The sequence below is a fragment of the Myxine glutinosa genome, chromosome 2 (genome assembly GCF_964187855.1).
Source record: "Myxine glutinosa chromosome 2, kmMyxGlut1.1, whole genome shotgun sequence".
Classification (NCBI taxonomy): Eukaryota; Metazoa; Chordata; class Myxini; order Myxiniformes; family Myxinidae; genus Myxine; species Myxine glutinosa.
Window position 1 is genome coordinate 186,290,006 of NC_136262.1, and position 18,502 is coordinate 186,308,507.

Sequence of the window (18,502 nt, forward strand, 5' to 3'; positions counted from 1 at the left end):
AAAAGATTCTTAAAGACTCAGAGGAACCAAAAGACCAAAAATACCCGAAAAGACCCAAAACACCCAGGAGACCCAAAATATGCCAAGGACTGTGAAGACCCAAAATACCCAAAAGACCTTTAAAGACCCTTTAGACCCAAAAGACCCTTAAATACCCTGAAGACCCAAACCACCATGAAGACCCAAAAGACCCTGAAGACCGAAAAGACACCGAAATTGTCAAAGATGCCTATCCCTCTGAAACGACGTGTGGTGAGGCGCGCGGAGCGCGCTGAGTCACGCTTGTATATATTATTGTGTGCCTGCCCTGTGGTTAACACTGCAGGGTGACACCGATGACCAAACGAGCTTTAACACTCCAAGGCGTTCAATTCAATGGCGGACCTTCATTACACGCGAGGGAAAGGGGGATGACGACTTACCTGGATGGCTTCACCCGATGTCTTTGACCCTGTAATAAATCGACTCAAACCGACACGGAATTAAAATGTACAAAAATACCGGCTTTATTAAGGAAAATGGCGGTCACAAAATAAAACACGATAAGACTAAATTTCGAATTAGGGTGCCCCCATACAGACTCAATAACAGACAAAGGGAAAAATAACTGGAAAATAAATATGTGTGGTTTGGGGCACTTTGCTCAAATTGGCTGGTGTATCTTGTCAGAAATCGTCAAAGATCGTCTGGGGCCTTGGCGGGAACCGCACGCTTTGCTGTGCAGTTCGTGGGTGGGGAAACCAGGCCTCCGTGCACAGTTCGCTCTTCCAGCCTCGCTTATCTTCGTCACCCTCGCTCGGGAAACCACAGCTCTCGGTCCGCTGTCCCTCCTCCTCACGATCACTATGAAGATGTCGGAACACGACTGTTCGTGATCAATCTCCCTTGCGCAAGACCAGTCAAAAAGCGACCGTTCGCTTTGGGATCCAGAACGAGAAGAATCAATTGTCCGCCATTCCAATTATTTTGTACTTCAGGCTCTGACGTCATCCCACGACCTATCCGTGTCCGCTCCTATCAGCGAGTCCCATCTTACCAGTCCTTGTGCCAATACAATGCTGGACCAATCACTGCTCTTCGAGGCATGGCCTCACAGACCTTGCCTTATTGAGGTGGTGATGTAGCAGCTGCAGCACCAGTGGTAGTGTTCGATGCCTGGTTTCTGGTTGGTTTTTAATTAGTGTGGTTAATGGGCCATTTCTTACTAGGTGTGTGTAGTGTGGTGTCATAAGGAACACAGGAAAAGTCTACAGAGGCAATTACATACAGGGATTAATTTACCCATAATCCTGAGATAATTAACAAACCCCACCCCTCTCATTGGGATGAAGATACACTTACACGACATCCGGTCTAAACGAATTTCCTACTTATGATGCATCAAGGTTTTTTCTTCTTCACGACAGTCCGAGCTCAGTACCTATGCAATTGGACTTGAACTAAGGTATTGCATACCCCCTACAAACGTAACAATATAATCTTAAACATAGATGTCCTCAAGGACAACGACTTTCCTCCAAATTTCTTTCTGTCTTGAGTTAAACAACAGTCGTGGCTGTTTTAAAAGGTAAACATGCGTTGGTTGGAATTGACTAAATAGTTTGTGGTTATGATAAATTTTACTTCCAGTGGGTGTGCACCACGAAATGCCACGATACGTTATCTATACACATTCACACAGCATTTGTCCAATGCATAAAACCTCCTGAGAGAGAGGGACAAATTAAATCGCTACAACTACTGTCGTGTGACCCTTAAAACCCCTGGCAAGTGTGGCTGAAATTGGATAAATAACGACCGATGTGTCGCGGTCAGTTTGACAGACAGACGCCAAATTGCGTATTTTAGTATCATCGTATTTGTGTGCAATGCTTATATTATCCTCCTTAAGTCCTATGCCTCTATATTTATCATTTTAGCTTGTCTATGCTCGTTCAGCATTTTCTTTCTACCTATTTAATGGCCAAATGTGATGTAGTTTATTGCATGACAAAGAAAGTACAAATGCCTCTAAATTTCACCCTTAAGTTAGAGAGCCTCCGTGATACCCCACAGTAAGTCGGTAAAAGAGTGATAAATAAAGAATTGCTGTGATATTTTTGTACCTTCCTATTTTAACACCTTATAGTTGCTATTGGCAAGCTTGTACCTGACCTGAATTCATGATAAGTATTAATCAAACATCTTCTATTTGCAGTAAGTTCTTCCAAGCAGCATGTGACGTTCCTGAGATGGAGGAGAAATTCACCATTGATGAATACTCAGACATTATTACATTGAGCAAGCCCATTGTGTTTATCTCCATCGGAGAGATCATCAACACCCACTCGGTGAGCCTGAGGTCACTTAAAGTGTGTGCGTTGGTGTGTGTGTGTAGTCATACATGAGTATGCATGCATCCAAACATGCATACAAAGTCTGGTGTCTGAAAAGCAACTACCTGTTTTTAAATTGAAATCATTTATTAAGTAACTAGCTGGACCGACTCGGTAGGGGAGGGGGAGGGGTGAGGATGGGGGTGGTCCGTGGTGCTGCCTGACTGGGTAAGCTTTTCCCGGTGGTGGTTTTGGACATGAAAGAGTAACAAAAAAATCACACAAACAAATCATTAATTATTTTAAAATTTTCAACTTTTTAAATGTACAATATGTGCCAGATCCCCTAGGTAGCTTTCCACTCTGAAGTGGCTTTGGGGAGTGGGGGAGGGGGGGAGGAGAATGGTTGTACCCATGACCTAACCCTGAGTACTCCAGCATGTTTGCAAAAGTTGGTGGAGATTGGCCTAGCCGTTTTTTTTCTCCAATTTTCAGAACTAAACTACCATATAAACAGATCATTTCCTCGAGGGGGATTTTGGAGTGTGTAGCTTAAAACCTTGCCCAGATCCTGAAGTTCCTACACTCAAAATTTGAGGCTTCTAGGTGTTACGGTTCGGCCATGAAAGAATAACACAAAAACACACGAACACATGACCACTTGAAAATATTTATATAAATAAAGATTTTTTTTTATTGTCCCCCGTCGAGCGAAAGGGGGACTATGGTTTTCCCCTCCGTCCGTGTGTCCGTCCGTCCGGGCGTGCAGGCGTGTGTGCGTGCATGCAGGTGTGCGTGCGTAAGCGAAGGACCGCATTCGAATTTGGTGTGTGGGTGCAACCCACGTCCAAATCCAAGATGGCCGCCGCCATGTATGTCTGAACCTTGTGAGCTGAATATCTTGAAAAATAAGCGAAGTACCAACTTCTAATCTGGTGTGTGGGTGTATCTAGGCATAAGGAAGAACCCTGTTGAAAATTGGGTCGCCACGTCAAAATCCAAGATGGCCGCCACCATATATATGTCTGAACATTGTGAGTGAAATATCTTTGAAAAATAAGCGAAGTACCAACTTCTAATCTGGTGTGTGGGTGTATCTACGCATAAGGAAGAACGCTATTGAAAATTGGGTCGCCACGTCAAAATCCAAGATGGCCGCCTTGCGTCTTCCACTTTGTCAACTCGCATCACTTCACCGGCGGGGGACCTAGGCGTAACGCTTGTTATAATTCTTTTTTTTCCATTTGATGCTTCCATCAATTCCATTTCTTATGACAATAATTAAAATTCCACGCAAGCTCCTGCATTTCTCACACTCTTTTGGAATCCCTCTTAAAGGTTCTCCACTGACATTCCCAATAAATGCCTTGTAACATTGCCAAGAACATCACAAATTTTGTTTTCAAGTTGATCCAGAGTTTTTGTTTTCAAGTTCATCCTCAAGACTTGAGACTTATTTAGCCCAGCCCCAAAAAGAAAGAGCCACTCGGTGTTTTCGTTGAGGCCATCTGTAGGCCCCCGTCGACCGATGCACCGTTTAAGAAAATGGTCGTCAATCCAGCTTCGAACTGTTAGAGCAAAATGTGCAGGAGCACCATCTCGATTAAAAAGTAGTTCTTCAGCATTTTCCCACCGAGGAATGCGAGGCCAAACAATATTTTCCAGCCTTTCCAAGTATCGCTCCCACTTACAGTTCATGGTAACTTGTAACAAGTATGTGCCGACAAATTGTGGTGTAGTCTGTCCACACGAAACTGTGGCGTCATGCCTAGATTTAAAAAAACAAAATTTCAACCGTCATACCGATATCATGATCAGCTATCATGATATCATAGGCTGATCATGATATCGGTATTAAAAAAAAAAAAAAAAAAAAAAAAAAAAATTTTTTTTTTTTTAATACCGATATCATGATCAGCCTAGTGATCACAATTATGGTGATTAATAATGCCCGCAACATAGTAAACATACTCAGCTTCATCAGACCATAAAATGTGGTGAAACACTTCAGCACAGTCATCCTTCCAAGATCGCGTAATTTCTGAGAATTCCATACGGATATCACAGTCTTCAAGACACATTTGGTGGGTGCCATGTGGTTTCCATGCCCATTAATTTAGTTTCCTTTTCAGCGCAATATGAACTGTGTAGTGTCGAGCTGCTTTCTCGGGATGCCTGTCTCTCTGATTTTGACAGACTTCCCGGAGTAAGCGGACGTTTCTAGTTTGATAATGTATGAAGAGTTTCGAAATGATCTTTTCACAAGTCTTTGAATATTAAAGATAGACTGTATAATAAATTGCTTTTAATAGCCGACCCAAATGGGAAAACGTTTCCCTCACGTCCAAAGAATAAAAAGGTTTCAATATCTAATATTTAAGATTTAAAAAAGAATTATTTGTACTCACTCCAAGGCTTATTGGTAAATGTGTGACTTGATACAAGTTGAAGTAATACTACAGTGACTTGAGACTTGACTTGAGACTTGCCCTCAAGACTTGAGACTTGACTTGAGAGTTGCCCTCAAGACTTTAAAGTTGACTTGAGACTTGCCCTCAAAGACTTGAGACTTACTTGAGACTTGGCTGAAATGACTTCTTGACATCTCTGTCTCTCCGAAAGGACCGACTGACAAACCCTCCCATCTACTTTTTTGAACTTTCTCAGGAGGTTCAATCATTTAAAGTGTTTGGTCCATCAGCCATTATCTTTCTAGGGTAAACCACATTTCCAAGGTAGCCTCCAAAGCCAGTCTCCAACTGGACATCCTTTGCCATGCAAAGTCCTTCCTTGGCATATCTGAACACCTGTCCACATACAAGGTCTTCATCCACAACTTGATGTAGTGCTGCTCTCCCCTCTGGATTGGTGCCCCTACCTCACACCTTGCTCAGCTTGGTGCTGTGGAAACCAAGGCCTTCAAGATCATTAAAATCTCCCTTGATGAAGCTGAGTCTATGGGCCTATCACTTCCCCATCACTGACAGGTCGGTGGTCTCTGTCTTCTACCGCCTCCTTTATGGACTTACAAGCTCTGCTCTTTTTGTGTTTAACCCTGCCCCCCATTTCCCCTTAGGTTTTCACAAAGCACACATGTTCCACGATGCTCCACCTTTCTGGTGAAACTCCCAAACTCCAGAACAACTGCTCACCTCCACTCATTCATTCCTCCTTTTCCTGCCAGTTGAATCAACTTCCACATTCTCTTCAATCTCATTATCCCCTCCATGTCTTCAAGCCAGCTGTTCACCACCGTTTCAGATCACTACTTATCCAAAACCATGATCTTTTCTGCCCCATTAACCCCCCTCCTCCCATGACCTCCAAGTCCACCTCCTGCGAAATCTGCTCTGTGTCCATCTAGTCAACCCCATGCATCCCTCTTTCCTCCAACATCCCGTATTTGTACAACTGATCTATTTTGTCCTTCAACCCTGCTACTGTTGCTTCTCCCCTCTCTACTGTGCCTTTTGTTCTGCTGCGTCCTGATCTGTTCAGTGTTCTTCCACGAGCCTCGACTCTGTATACGAAAAATGTTATTAGTCATTTGTAGTGTCCCTGCATTCATGCATGTACGTGATCAGGTGGACATGTGTGTATAAAGAATGAACTCATTCCTTACATTTACGTATTTGAACACTGTGATGGTAAAACACATTCTTGCCTGTTTTCTGCACATTACAGCTGTTGTTGGAACACCAGGAAGCCATAGCTCCTGATCACAATGACCCACTCATTGAGCTCTTGGAGGACTTGGGAGACGTGCCTTCGCTTCAGACTCTTGTTGGTGAGGTTGTGTTTTAATGTTGCTGCTGTTGTTGTTGTTGTTGTTGTTGTTTTCATTCTAATAGCAAAGTGTTTTGGTGGATTGTGGTAGTTAGGTACTTTTGGGATCTTGCCTGTTCGTCGAGAAACGGTGGTTTCTGTCATTGATTTGAAACCCATGGTGTTGTGGTAGTCAATGTCGAGGCGTCTACTGCCCAGAAAAAAAAAATACAAATTCGTTTCCAAGCTCGCACCATAAAGTTTTCATTCCTCACAACTCACTTCTGGCCAGGCGGGTGGAGTGGGTTTGACCAAACTGAAATTTCCCATCATTGTGCAGGACCAGCAGGTGGCACTGCATATTGAAGCATCGCTGCCCTTTGGATGGGGAAGTAAAATCAGCTTTTTAATTTAAAATAATAGACCATTGTATTCTGGAACATGACCAATGATTAATTGTTCGCTGTATAATTAAGACTACCTGCAGTTGGTGGGGACCTGGGATGTTCATTGTACTTTGAAGTTGGCCAAATGTCCTTGAGCTGTGTCTCGATTACCATGTGATACCTTTTGAACACCTGTCGTACAATTCCATTTGAAGAATAAGCTGTCTTCCACAGCAGGTGCAGGTAAGTCCAAATTGTTTCCTATTTAATACCGACATATACATTTGCCCTCTTTTTAGATATCGTATATTCAGGGGAGTCGAGAGGGATGGTCAGGGGGGGGGGGTGGGGGGGGGGGGGGGGATCGCTTATGTTTATGTTATGTTTAGTGTTAATTAGGTCACAATCCGAAAAAAGTAGTTCAAGGACACTAATCAAATATCAGGTGCGCAACTTCAACGCAGGCACACTTATGATGCAAGAACATCTTGGAAGGCCAAGCAGTCTTTGAGATTCCGCATTGGCAAAATTGAGCGATGACAAAAAAAAAATGCTATTTTTTCCATACCGCGACCGTTTTTTGACTTTGACCTTTAACCCGGAGGGGAATTAGGCGTAATTGCATCTTGCTCTAGGCTACGTAGAGGGCAATTCTCTTCTGATTAGACCAGTCTGAGTCAAGTTTTGGTGAAAAATGTTACAATGTCTATAATTGGGTCATGACCTTAAAATTAGATCAAGATCAAAATATATCAACCCCGCATACTTTTTATTCTTATTATTGATGCAAAATTTTATTCCGAAAGTCGCAGTCGGCTCCAAGATAAAGTTTGGACATTGGCCGAGAAAAAGGTAGAAAAACCTAAATGGTGGTTTAACACTCCTACTGGTCTGCAAAACTCTGTGGTACCATTAAACTTTGGGGGTTAGGGTTAGACAAACTCTACAACAGCAATAAGCCTTCCCCTATGCTATATGTGACGCCTTAAATATTACTTGCAATTATTGCAATGAAGTACTCGCTGGAGCAAAATTAGCCATGGCAGTTTATATCAGCAAGTGACAGAAGTTTGTCAACAATGTTCCTCTTCCTAGCCACTCCATGGAGTCAGTTTCTCATATGAGCCTTTAACCTGTTTCAGGAACTTTATCTTTGTCTTTGGGGGCGGGATTGCCCGGTTCGTAGCATGCCCATCATTGAGTTCAACAGTCTGGTTTGGATTGCCATGGCTGTGGTGGTAAGATAAAAAATATAAATAAAATATGATGCAGTGCTGGCAAGGACCGCTGTATTATCCAGTATACATTGAGATAGTGGATTTTTTTTAAAATACAAGATTGAGGCTCATGGAAAAGCGAGGTAACGGGTAAAAGCTAATGAGCTGACAATGGTGTGTGGTCATATTGGATTCCTGGATTTTGGGAGCTTAACTTGAAGGAGGGTTCGTAGATGAATACGTACATCCTCGGCTTGCTGGGGATTGGGGGTGGGAGGGAGCTGGTCGGAGAATTGAGAGAACGACAGGGGGAGTAAAAAACAGAGAGAGAGGGCACAGACCTGCCAGCGATGTGAGCAAATTAAAACCTTGCGCTTCGGCCTCATCGTGAAAGATGCCAATAGTTTAGCCAGGATGCCAGCAATTCTTCCTCGTCTTTGCAGAAGGCACCAGGAGATATTTAACATTCACCAACTAATGCCAGTAGACGAGATGACAAGCTTTTTTCATAAAGGGTCCGCTGGTTGAACGAGCAACGAAATATGGGGAAATGTAGGATGGGGAGGGGTACTGCAGATGATTGGCCCATAGTAAAAAAAAGCGGGGTTAAGGGTTTCAGGAAACTCTGTCGACAAATAAGGAGCATTCCAGATGGCATGAACAATGCAAGCCAGTGGTCTTGGAAAGGCCTCCCAGAATCGCGTGCTCTACGCAGCTCCAATCTCGAACTGGCAGAGAAGGGGACGCGAGCTTATGCGCCAGATGATGTGGCAGCCTTCCAGGGCACTACACCCGGGCTTGGGCCTCTTGCTTTCTGGTGAGAAGCCTGTGGAAATACTGACTGCATTGGTACCCTTGATCAGGCATTGCAGAATCAGGAAAGCAACGAGTAATGCACAAAGAACCCCCCAATAACCAACCCAATAACCAATAACCTCCCCCGCTACCCTCTTCCAGCAGCCCGTACTATGTGTTTGTTATTTGTGACCAAGCTTAACATCTGTCCGAGGAATGATTCACCGAATAATGCAACGCCCTGCCTGAAAAGCACCAATCTGACCGTTTATAATAAGGTTGGGAATGAAATCCAGGATATATAGAGCGAGAAGGTAACCTCTGAGCATCCTATCAGACTAACAATTTGTACTGTAATGACAACTATAGTTTTCCAGGAAAAGTTTTGTTGAGAGTGATTCAAAGAAAGAGGAGAATTTTTTTCACTCAATTAACACTTCTGTATAAATGTGGAGAACAGTGTGAAACTTGTACAGTTCGACACAAATGGCCAAGGCCTCCTCTGGTATAAAGAGTATGAACGATCAGTTGGATCCAAGTGTTGACATCATGTGCTGGTGAGCTGCCACTTTGAGCATCCAATAGAAGGGTGAGAATTAACGGAAAGCAGATGATGAAATGAAAGTTTCCAATGGATGGGACGATTGAGCAATAATCAAATCAAAATACAGTACTTGTAGTTGGTGCCGAGCAGTTTTTAACCAATGGGAGGTGATCTAATCCTTCACAGCTGAATATGTATTCATGGTTCCGTTCAACAATATTTGCTGCATGCATAACGTGTGTCAAACGACATCATAAATAACTGTTCTGTGTCTTCCCTCCTTTACGAGCGTAAACCTTGTATAAAGGAAAAAAATATTACAAGGTGACCCAAAAGTCAGTTCACTGATATTCCCATGTTTATTTCCAGCAAAATAATTAACATCAGGCTGCACTGAGGCACTAACTTGTCAAACCTTGTTTAGTTACAGCAGATTACACGGTACCATGTTTGTCAAAATGTCATGACATATGATAGAAAAAAATACAAAAACATTTATATTGAAATAATAATTTTTTGTGTATTCACAGTCGAAGCTTGTGGGGAAGCGAGAACACAGATTGGACGGACGAGGACAGAACAGAAGAAAAAGAAAAGTAGAAAGAGGGGTGGAGAGGAGGAGGAGGGGTAAAACACTCCAACAGCAGCGCAGAGGGACATTAGAGGGAGACTTGGAGGAATAAAGGACGTGGGAAAGAATGAGAGAAGGGGAGGTGGGTACAGGGAGTGAAAAAGATGGATACAGCCACAAATTCTCAAATACAGAAGTGGAAGAGAAACTGGGGAAGAAGCAGATATGTAACAAAAATAAATAAATACAATTAATAGGAGGGTCAATGAATGGGGAGAAACCAGGTAACCTGGAAACCCAGACTTGGGGTGGGTTAATGAGGGCAGAAAAGATCAGATCCACTTTATTTCGGTCAACGAACTTTTCAGCCGGCCTGTATGTGATGCATTGTTATTCACCAGTCAGACATACCCTTGTTTTTTCTTGTATCGACGTCGAGGAAACAACATTGACTATGTGATAAATTTGGTGAACCAATTCAGTAAACAACATTGACCAAGTGTTTATCAAAACGATGTTTTTCTATGAGTGCGAGTTATTTGTTGACTCAGACTTTATGAGATGGATGTATGCATTGAATCAGAATCCCTCCTCTCGACCATCCTGTATCCTTTTATAGGGATAACACATGATTTGTAAAGGAGATTGAGAGGCAAAGGTTTTTGAGATGTTTTTATTTTATTTCACATTTTATCTTGTAGGATTTCCAGCATTGCGAATACCTTGTTATAAATGTTCGTGACCAATAAAATCTAGTGATTTGAAGGAAATTCGGGAAAAATACTCATTTTCAGCGTTCTATCACAAGGTATAAAAGGTATGTGTAACTATTTTATTGCAATATACGATATTTCAAACAGGCCGCCATAGTTCCTTGGCATTTCCAGTTTCATATACCTTATATTAAGCCACTTACTGGATTGCGCAGAAGGTATTGAATACAGTTATATACCTCAGTCCAGACTACCCAAAGGCAAATACAAATAGAAAGCAACTGAAAATGCAAAGCCCGTCCGCTTCTGTTTGTATTCAGACGTCTTCCTTTTTTTCCTTTTTTTGTATACAAGATCGAGGCTCGTGAAAGAGCTAACATCAATCACACAAAAGGAGCGAGACTTTGTCGACAATCGAGAAGGGCGAGGAGGGGCGAGATCAATCAGGTCCTTTTCTTTCATATCCTCAAAATAATGTAAACTGTTAAAAAAAATACAAAATTAAAATTGATGATTTTATGCCTTGACCTTTGAGTTTTAGATCTAAAAAAAAAAAAATCAGCTTCTAGCTTTTAATTGGTGAACCAATTCTGTGACCCAATATGCATATTCTTAACATTTCAGGTCAATTGGACAAAAATAGACGATTTTATGCACCTTTGACCTTTTGATCTAAAAAAAACAAACAATCGGCTTGTAGCTTTTAATTGGTTAACCAATTAATTGACCCAATATGCAAATTCTTTAAATTTCAGGTCAATCAGGTGAAAATTGGCGATTTTACGCAACCATGACCTTTTGCACTAAGAAAAAACAATTGGCATGTAGCTTTTGATTGGTGAACCAATTAAGTGACCCAATATGCAAATTCTTTAAGTTTCAGGTCAGTCAGATGAAAATTGGCGATTTTATGTGACTGACCTTTGACCTTTAACTAAATTATTAATTTGTCTTCTCCATATCATAATAATGCTTTGTTGAAAATTTGATGACAAAACTCAAATGGTAAATTGAAATTTCAGGTCGATTGTCTCAAAATGGATGATTTTATGTGATGCTGACCTTTGACCTTTTGACAAAATTATTAATTTGCCTTCTCTGTATTATCATCATAAAGCTTTGGTGAAAATTTGATGACAAAAGCTCAAAAGGTTACGGTCTTCCTTTACAGACTTTAGAATTTAATCAATTAAGACACCAGTTTGAGTCCTGTCCTAAATCTTGTTCATTTCTTTGATTCAGGTGATGTGCCAGGCCAAGAGGGTGATGGCAACAAAGATAATATGCTTGAAAGCCTAGCCAAGACACAGATCAGCCTGAGCCTCACGAACAAGTTCGATGTTCCTGGAGGCACCAATGCCGACACATCCCGACTTCTCACCAAGTAAGGCATTATCAAGCACATTAGTGAGTCGGAATGAGTGCATCGTATATGAGGGAGTTATGTTGTGCTTCCATGCTCGTACCTTCGGAAATATGAATCACAGACAGTTCATATATGATGACTGCAGTCTATAATATCTGTGAATCATACTGAAAATGTACTTAGATTTGTTTGACTGTGGCAGCGTGCACCTACGCTTCTCATTACCATTTCCTCTTTTTTTTTTTCTTTTTTTTTAAGCCAATCTTTATTTTACCTCATTAGCAGCTCCAGTGCATTTGCCGCATGAACATGTGCTGATGCAAATCATTTCGTTCTTTCACATGTTGCCAACTTTCTACGAAAGTTATTTCTTTTTGTAGGTTTTTTTTTAACTTCTGAGGGGAGTTCAAAAAGTTATCAGAACGAAATAAGTACTTTTCTCACAATATTCAATTTATTTTTAATTTTAAACTTCTAAAAACAAAGCATCGAATTTTTCAATTCATAGGGGTACATAATTATTAAGAAAATATATTTATTACTAAATGTCTATGCAGTACTTGTATGTCGATAAGCAAAACATTGACAATTCTTGGAGTTATGAGTATTTTGTTCTGAGAAAACGGCCCAAGTAAATAAACTTGGAAAATATGGAAACAATGGTACTTATATGGGAACAGAGGTTATCTTTTCGCCCCTGTGTGTTTGTGTTTGGCTTTCTGTGAGCAGGATATATCAAAAAGTCATTATGAACAGGTTGGGTTTGTGACGAGGACGAATTGATAGATTTTGGTGAAGATCCGGATCTGGCTCCGGATGCGAGAAATGTTAATGTGCTTCTATGCCATTATACCATTGAGTGATGGGGCTAAAAACGACATTTAGCATGATATTTCAAGAAGTTATGGACGAGTTAAGACAACTTGGTGGATGAGTTGGGTAAATGACAAGAACAAGCCGATTCGATTTTGGTTCAGGTCCGAATCCAGATCCGGTCTATTAATGGGAAACAAAACGCAAACTGTTTATCCTGGCGGAGGTGTGCGCTCTACCGAGTGCCGTTCTGGTTAGTGATGCTTTTCCAGGCAGACGCATGAAAATCATTCCATGTCCAGAGCTCATAAAACTATGGAATGACATGGAGTACCAGACTACAGGGTTCCATGACCTTTTCAAGCAGTGTAACAATGGATTCATAATATAAGGCAACTTTCCTGAAATTCAAACGGAATATTGAGGTTACGCCTCCTCCCAAGGCGCACATGGTATGCCAGGCCCGGATTGTGCCTCTAGCCTTCCTGCTGTAAGCAGCTGAGGGGCTGCCAGGCATCGCTTCGCCATGTCAGTGTTGCTCTTGGCAAACCTCCATCCACAGCCACGCTCTCCAGTTCTCCCTCCAGCCCGCTAATCTCCCTGGGAAACAGAACGGCGAGCTCGGTTTGCTTCCTGGCACTCAGGACAGTATGCTCCACCTTCCGTTGGCTCATGAGTACTGCTGCCCTCACTGGGATACTCTGCGTCCTCAACTGCTAATGTGCCTTTCCTTTGTGCTGCCTCATGTTTTTGAGTCTTTGCCACCAGCACTCCTATCCAAATGCAGTCACAATTTACAAGTGTCTTCAGCTTAATTTTCCTGAGCTGCGTTTCTTTGCTTTTTTTTTCCTGCGATGGTTTATTTTCCTCCCTTTGTTTTTGAACCTGCTCGTCAGAAAGAAGCACACTTCCTTTTGAGCAACAGTAGGAAATCGCAAAACAGGATGTCTGCTTTCACAAGCCCGACTTGAACAACAATGTACCAAGACCGCCAAAGACAATGTTTTGTTTTTTTTGAAAATGGTTGGGCATTTTAATTGCTTATTATTCATTTCCTTCTCATTTTTGCATTCGGTAACTGAAGTATATGAGTCAAAGAAGGTAGGACAAGGAAAAACAGCGACATAGATCCACAATGGTGAAATTATTAATCATCCGCTCACGTTGAATCACATAATGCAGGCCTATTACCAGGTACAGTAGTTGCTATTGTTTAAATATTTGGTACACTTCTTAATGGATGCTCCTTGAAAAAACGTTTTCATGTTGTTTGGAGTCTTTTATCCAAAGGGTCTCTGTCAATCCATAAATTAATACATGCAAAATTCAGAAGGTCTCCATGAATGTTTATCAGGAAGTCGTTAGGGCTGGTGTAATTTTTATTTTTACTCCCACCAGGGAGTAATGCATTCACTCGTGTGTGTGTGTGTGTGTGTGTGTGTTTGTGTGTTTGTGAACAAGATATCTGGAAAAGTTCTGAACGGATTTGGATGAAAGTTGGTGGGATGATTGCCCTTGGGATAAGGAAGAATTGATTAGTTTTTGGTGAAGCTCAGGATATTATTCCCGATCCAGGATTTTTTGGAAGGATTTTTTTAACATTGGAAGATAGGGCTCATTTTTGTTCAACATTATCTTCTATATAATCTATATTTAACATTGTGATATGAAAATAGTTTTCATATTTGTTGTAAATGTAGTTTAAACTCGTGGTTATGCGTTAGAGCGGTGTATTTGTTTAGCAGCGTCGTCTTCAATGTTTATTTTTTTTCTTCTAATAAAGATATATTCTGTCATTTTAAAACCAACAAAGTGTGTATTAGGTTTCCCCGTTTCATAAAATGTATCGATTGATATGTATAATGCTTTAAAACTTTTTTTTTTTTTTTTTTTTTTTTAACCTCAGAAGAGATATCAACATTTAGCTCAGCGAATGTCATTTGCGGTGTCAGTATTTGATGAACTTATAAAGACTTAGTTCCAGATTTGTCAATGGCTGAGGTATATTAACAAACGAATAAAACAGATTTGGCAAAATTCCAACTTTTTTTTTTAAAGATCGCAAATTCACCCGGTAGGACAAGGGTTGTGAGAGGCTGAAGAAGAAGAAACCTCGCATGGGCTTCCCAGACCAAATAAATAATTCTGGTTCTGGCTCGGCGATTTTCAGGTTTATTACTCCCGCCAGGGAGTAATGCATTCGATCGTGTCCGTCCGTGTGTGTGTGTGTTCGTATGTTTGTGAACAAGATATCTGGAAAAGTTCTGAACGGATTTGGATGAAAGTTGGTGGGATGATTGCCCTTGGGATAAGGAAGAATTGATTAGTTTTTGGTGAAGCTCAGGATATTATTCCGGATCCAGGAAAAAAAAATTGGAAATTTTTTTGGGAAAGATTTTTTCTGTTTTACTGCATTAAAGCTTTTATTCTTATTGTTAAATGATGTTTTTCTCCTCTAATTCCGAGATATATCAAAATAAATTCTCTGACAGTTCGGGCTTACTTTCTTTTTCATTTATTGTTTTGGGGAGAGGGGATGTTAAACAAAACGTATTATTCCAACTAAACCCACGGCGGGAGTATGCGCTCTACTGAGTGGCGATCTAGTTATTGCTGTATCATGAGCCCATCCGCCACGCAGTGGGAGATGGGGTTTTGCAATCATGTGTGTGAGTGTGAGTCTGTGTCTGTGTGTGTGTGTGTGCTCGTGTGTCCGGCTTGTAACTTTTTTTACCATTTGAGTTTTGTCATCAAATTTTCAATTTTTTTCATGACAATATGGAGAAGACAAATTAATAATTTTGTCAAAAGGTCAAAGGTCAGTATCACAAAATCATCAATTTACAGCCAATTGACCTGGAATTTTAAGTCACATAAAATCATCAATTTTCAGCCAATTGACCTGGAATTTTAAGAATTTGCATATTGGGTCACTGAATTGGTTCACCAATCAAAAGCTAGAAGCTGGGTTTTTTTTAGATCAAAAGGTCAAAGGTCAAGGTTGTATAAAATGATCAATTTTTTTGTTTTTGTTTTACTATTTTCATCCTGTTTAGCATACAGAATAAGAAGATGTCTGGATACAAAGCAGAATCTGAATACAGGATTGCTCATTCTTAGATGTTTAGATTCTGTATCATGGGGCCTCCCAGTGGATTCAACTCCCAGGGGGCCCCCAAAATCAGCAGAGGTCTGAACTGTAACCTCAAGAGATGACCGGCAGTTCACTCGGAGCTATTTGATTATTGGTAACAGTATGGGCAAGTCGTTAACAGTTTGTAAAAGCACAAACTGATTCACAGGATGAATTCTTTTTTAACAAGAAAAGTAACATTGAAATTCTAACTCGAACTGTTTTGTAACTTATGAGAATTACATTTTTGCTAGTTAGCAGTGTCAATATGATCATCATAATCTCATTCTGCAAGCTGCAAATCCTTCACAATAATTTCCCATACATCTGGATTAACTTCATAATGTCTTGAATTGTTGAATTTTGTTCATCAACATCCTGGACAACTCCAGGATAAGCATCTCGTTCATACATTACTAAAACATGTGTACCGACCAGAAAATCTCATTCAGAGTGATCTCTCTTAAGATCAGATAATGTAACACCACATGAAATTCTTTGTCAGATGTCTCAGAATTGGATTGAGGGATGAATTATCTCTTGAATGAGGCAATTCAGAAGCTTTGGATGTCAGAGGAAAGTCACTGGACAATCTCAGATCTCAGTCAATCTCAGGCAATCTCGGAGGACGTTTCTGAAGAATGTCATCGGACCGTAACGACACAGGAGGATGTTCTCGAGGGATGTTGGTGGGTCGGGGCAATCCACTATGATCTGATTCCACCGGGATGCCACAGAAGCATGATGGTATGGGAGTTTTAGTTGCACTGTGCTGGGATATCACTGAGACATGGTGGTACAGGAGGTTCAGGTTCCACTGGGATTGTCTCTGGAGAATGATGGTACAGGAGGTACAGGTTCCACTGGGATTATCTCTGGTACATGGTGGTCCAGGATGTGCAGGTTCTACTGGGATTGTCTCTGGAGAATGGTGGTACAGGAGGTTTACGTTCCATTGGGATTATTGCTGGAGCATGGTAGTACAGGAGGTTCAGTTTCTACTGGGATCATCTCTGTAGCATGGTGGTACAGGAGGTTCAGGTTCTACTGGGATTGTCTCTAGAGCATGGCAGTACAGGAGGTTCAGGTTCCACTAGGATTGTCTCTAGAGGATGGTGCTACAGGAGGTTCAGTTTCTACTGGGATTGTCTCTAGAGCATGGTGCTACAGGAGGTTCAGGTTCTACTGGGATTGTCTCTAGAGCATGGTGCTACAGGAGGTTCAGGTTCCACTGGGATTGTTTCTGGAACATGGTGGTACAGGAGGTTCAGGTTTTTTTTGTGTTTTTTTGTATACAAGATCGAAGCTCGTGAAATCGAGGTTCTCCTGGGATTGTCTCTGGAGCATGGTGTTACAGGAGGTTCAGGTTCCATTGGGATGTTATGTAACAGTATGGATGTGTCCTTAACAGTATTGAATAGTAAGGACAGTAACAGTTAGGACAGACTTTTCATTTCATAGTAGTTCTGCACCCAAGCTCAAGCTCAATATCAATATTGTTGAAATGAAGATTAAATAGCTGTATGTTGAAATATGTTGAAAAAGTCAAAACTTTACATGGGGTGTACTTACTTTTTCACATGACTATGTTAGAGAATATAAATGTATGATGTAATCGCTCACGTGGTCTGGCAACCATATTGGATCAAAGAAAAAAAGAAACCTTCAAAAACAGAAGAGTTGGCTCGCACCAAGTTGCCTGTACAGCGTAAGTATTCTATGAATACCATCGAGTTTTTTTAGTGTTTGGCTTGACCAGACTTAAAGTGGATGTTCTTACCATGATGCCACCAAGTCTTGTTCTCTTAACCTGTAAAATTAAAATATAGATGTGCTTGTAACAAGGTTTGGCCTGGAAACACCCAAATTTGCCATACCACATGAATTTTGACTCGGAGCCTCAGCCGGCCAAGTTACAGTTTGTAGGTAGACTAATTACAAAATTGATGTACTGGAACTATGTTGTCAGTTTCTCAATTATTCTAAATACTCAGCAAAAGTCTGAAAGAGAAACTGCATAATAATTAGATCAGTTGAGGAATTTTAATTATTCAGGACTTCAGGACAATTCTCTCACTGACACTTCACAAGTTGCAACTGCAAAGTGAACAGTATTGGGGTTTGAAATCCTCATTATTCTCTATATAAATCAAACTTAGTCATCTCCAACTTCCTTTTTTGAAATTTGAAGGGAAAAAAATCAGTAGACCGTACATTTTTTGAGGACAATCATCTTCATTCGTACGCAGCACAAGGCTGCGGTGAACGTCTTTGCTAAGGGTGCGGCTGTGCGACTGATGGATCGCCCTCTGAACGTTAGGGCAGGAATTTGTTCAAGGTGCTGGCGATGGCTCGCCTACTCTTCGTGAAGGACACCACTGGGTTTTTAACTCCACCAACAAATTCTGGCAGATGGGATGCACATTTAACGTCCATCCGAGGGAGGGCGCACACATTAATGAATCACCCGGATGACATTTTATAGCTGGGTCTGGATTCAAACCGAGGCTATGCAGCTTCGAGGTGTGTGTGCGTACCTCTAGGGCTAGGCCATCCTGTCAGCCCCTTTGAGGGCAATTATCAAGTCATAAATGCCAATGAAAACTATTTTGAGAACAGATGAGAGAAAAGCTGATACTACTGGGGTGTATTGAAGATATTGGAGAAATTTGGAATAAATGTATTGATTTTGAGGAAAACAAATTTGAAAAACATCCAGTTCAACCTTTTAGATTTTATTTATCTTCCCTCACAGGTTCAATGCCTAGTTGCCAATCATCAAATGTACTCCAGCATTTTCATTTCAGGACTTATAAATAATATTGTTTAAAGTTTCAAGTATGTACAACATGAGAAAAGATCAGTAAGTTTTAAACTATATTTT

General features: G+C 41.0%; 1 protein-coding gene across 1 annotated transcript in view; it reads left to right on the top strand.

The window, feature by feature from the left end:
• LOC137420992 (ras GTPase-activating-like protein IQGAP1) overlaps positions 1-18,502 on the top strand; it is a 305,469-nt gene that overhangs the window by 206,805 nt on the left and 80,162 nt on the right. Inside the window, exons 30-32 of the mRNA XM_068106598.2 lie at positions 2,198-2,330; positions 6,000-6,102; positions 11,549-11,690. Of these exons, the coding sequence (XP_067962699.2) occupies positions 2,198-2,330; positions 6,000-6,102; positions 11,549-11,690 (378 nt within the window). The remainder of the gene's footprint in view (positions 1-2,197; positions 2,331-5,999; positions 6,103-11,548; positions 11,691-18,502) is intronic.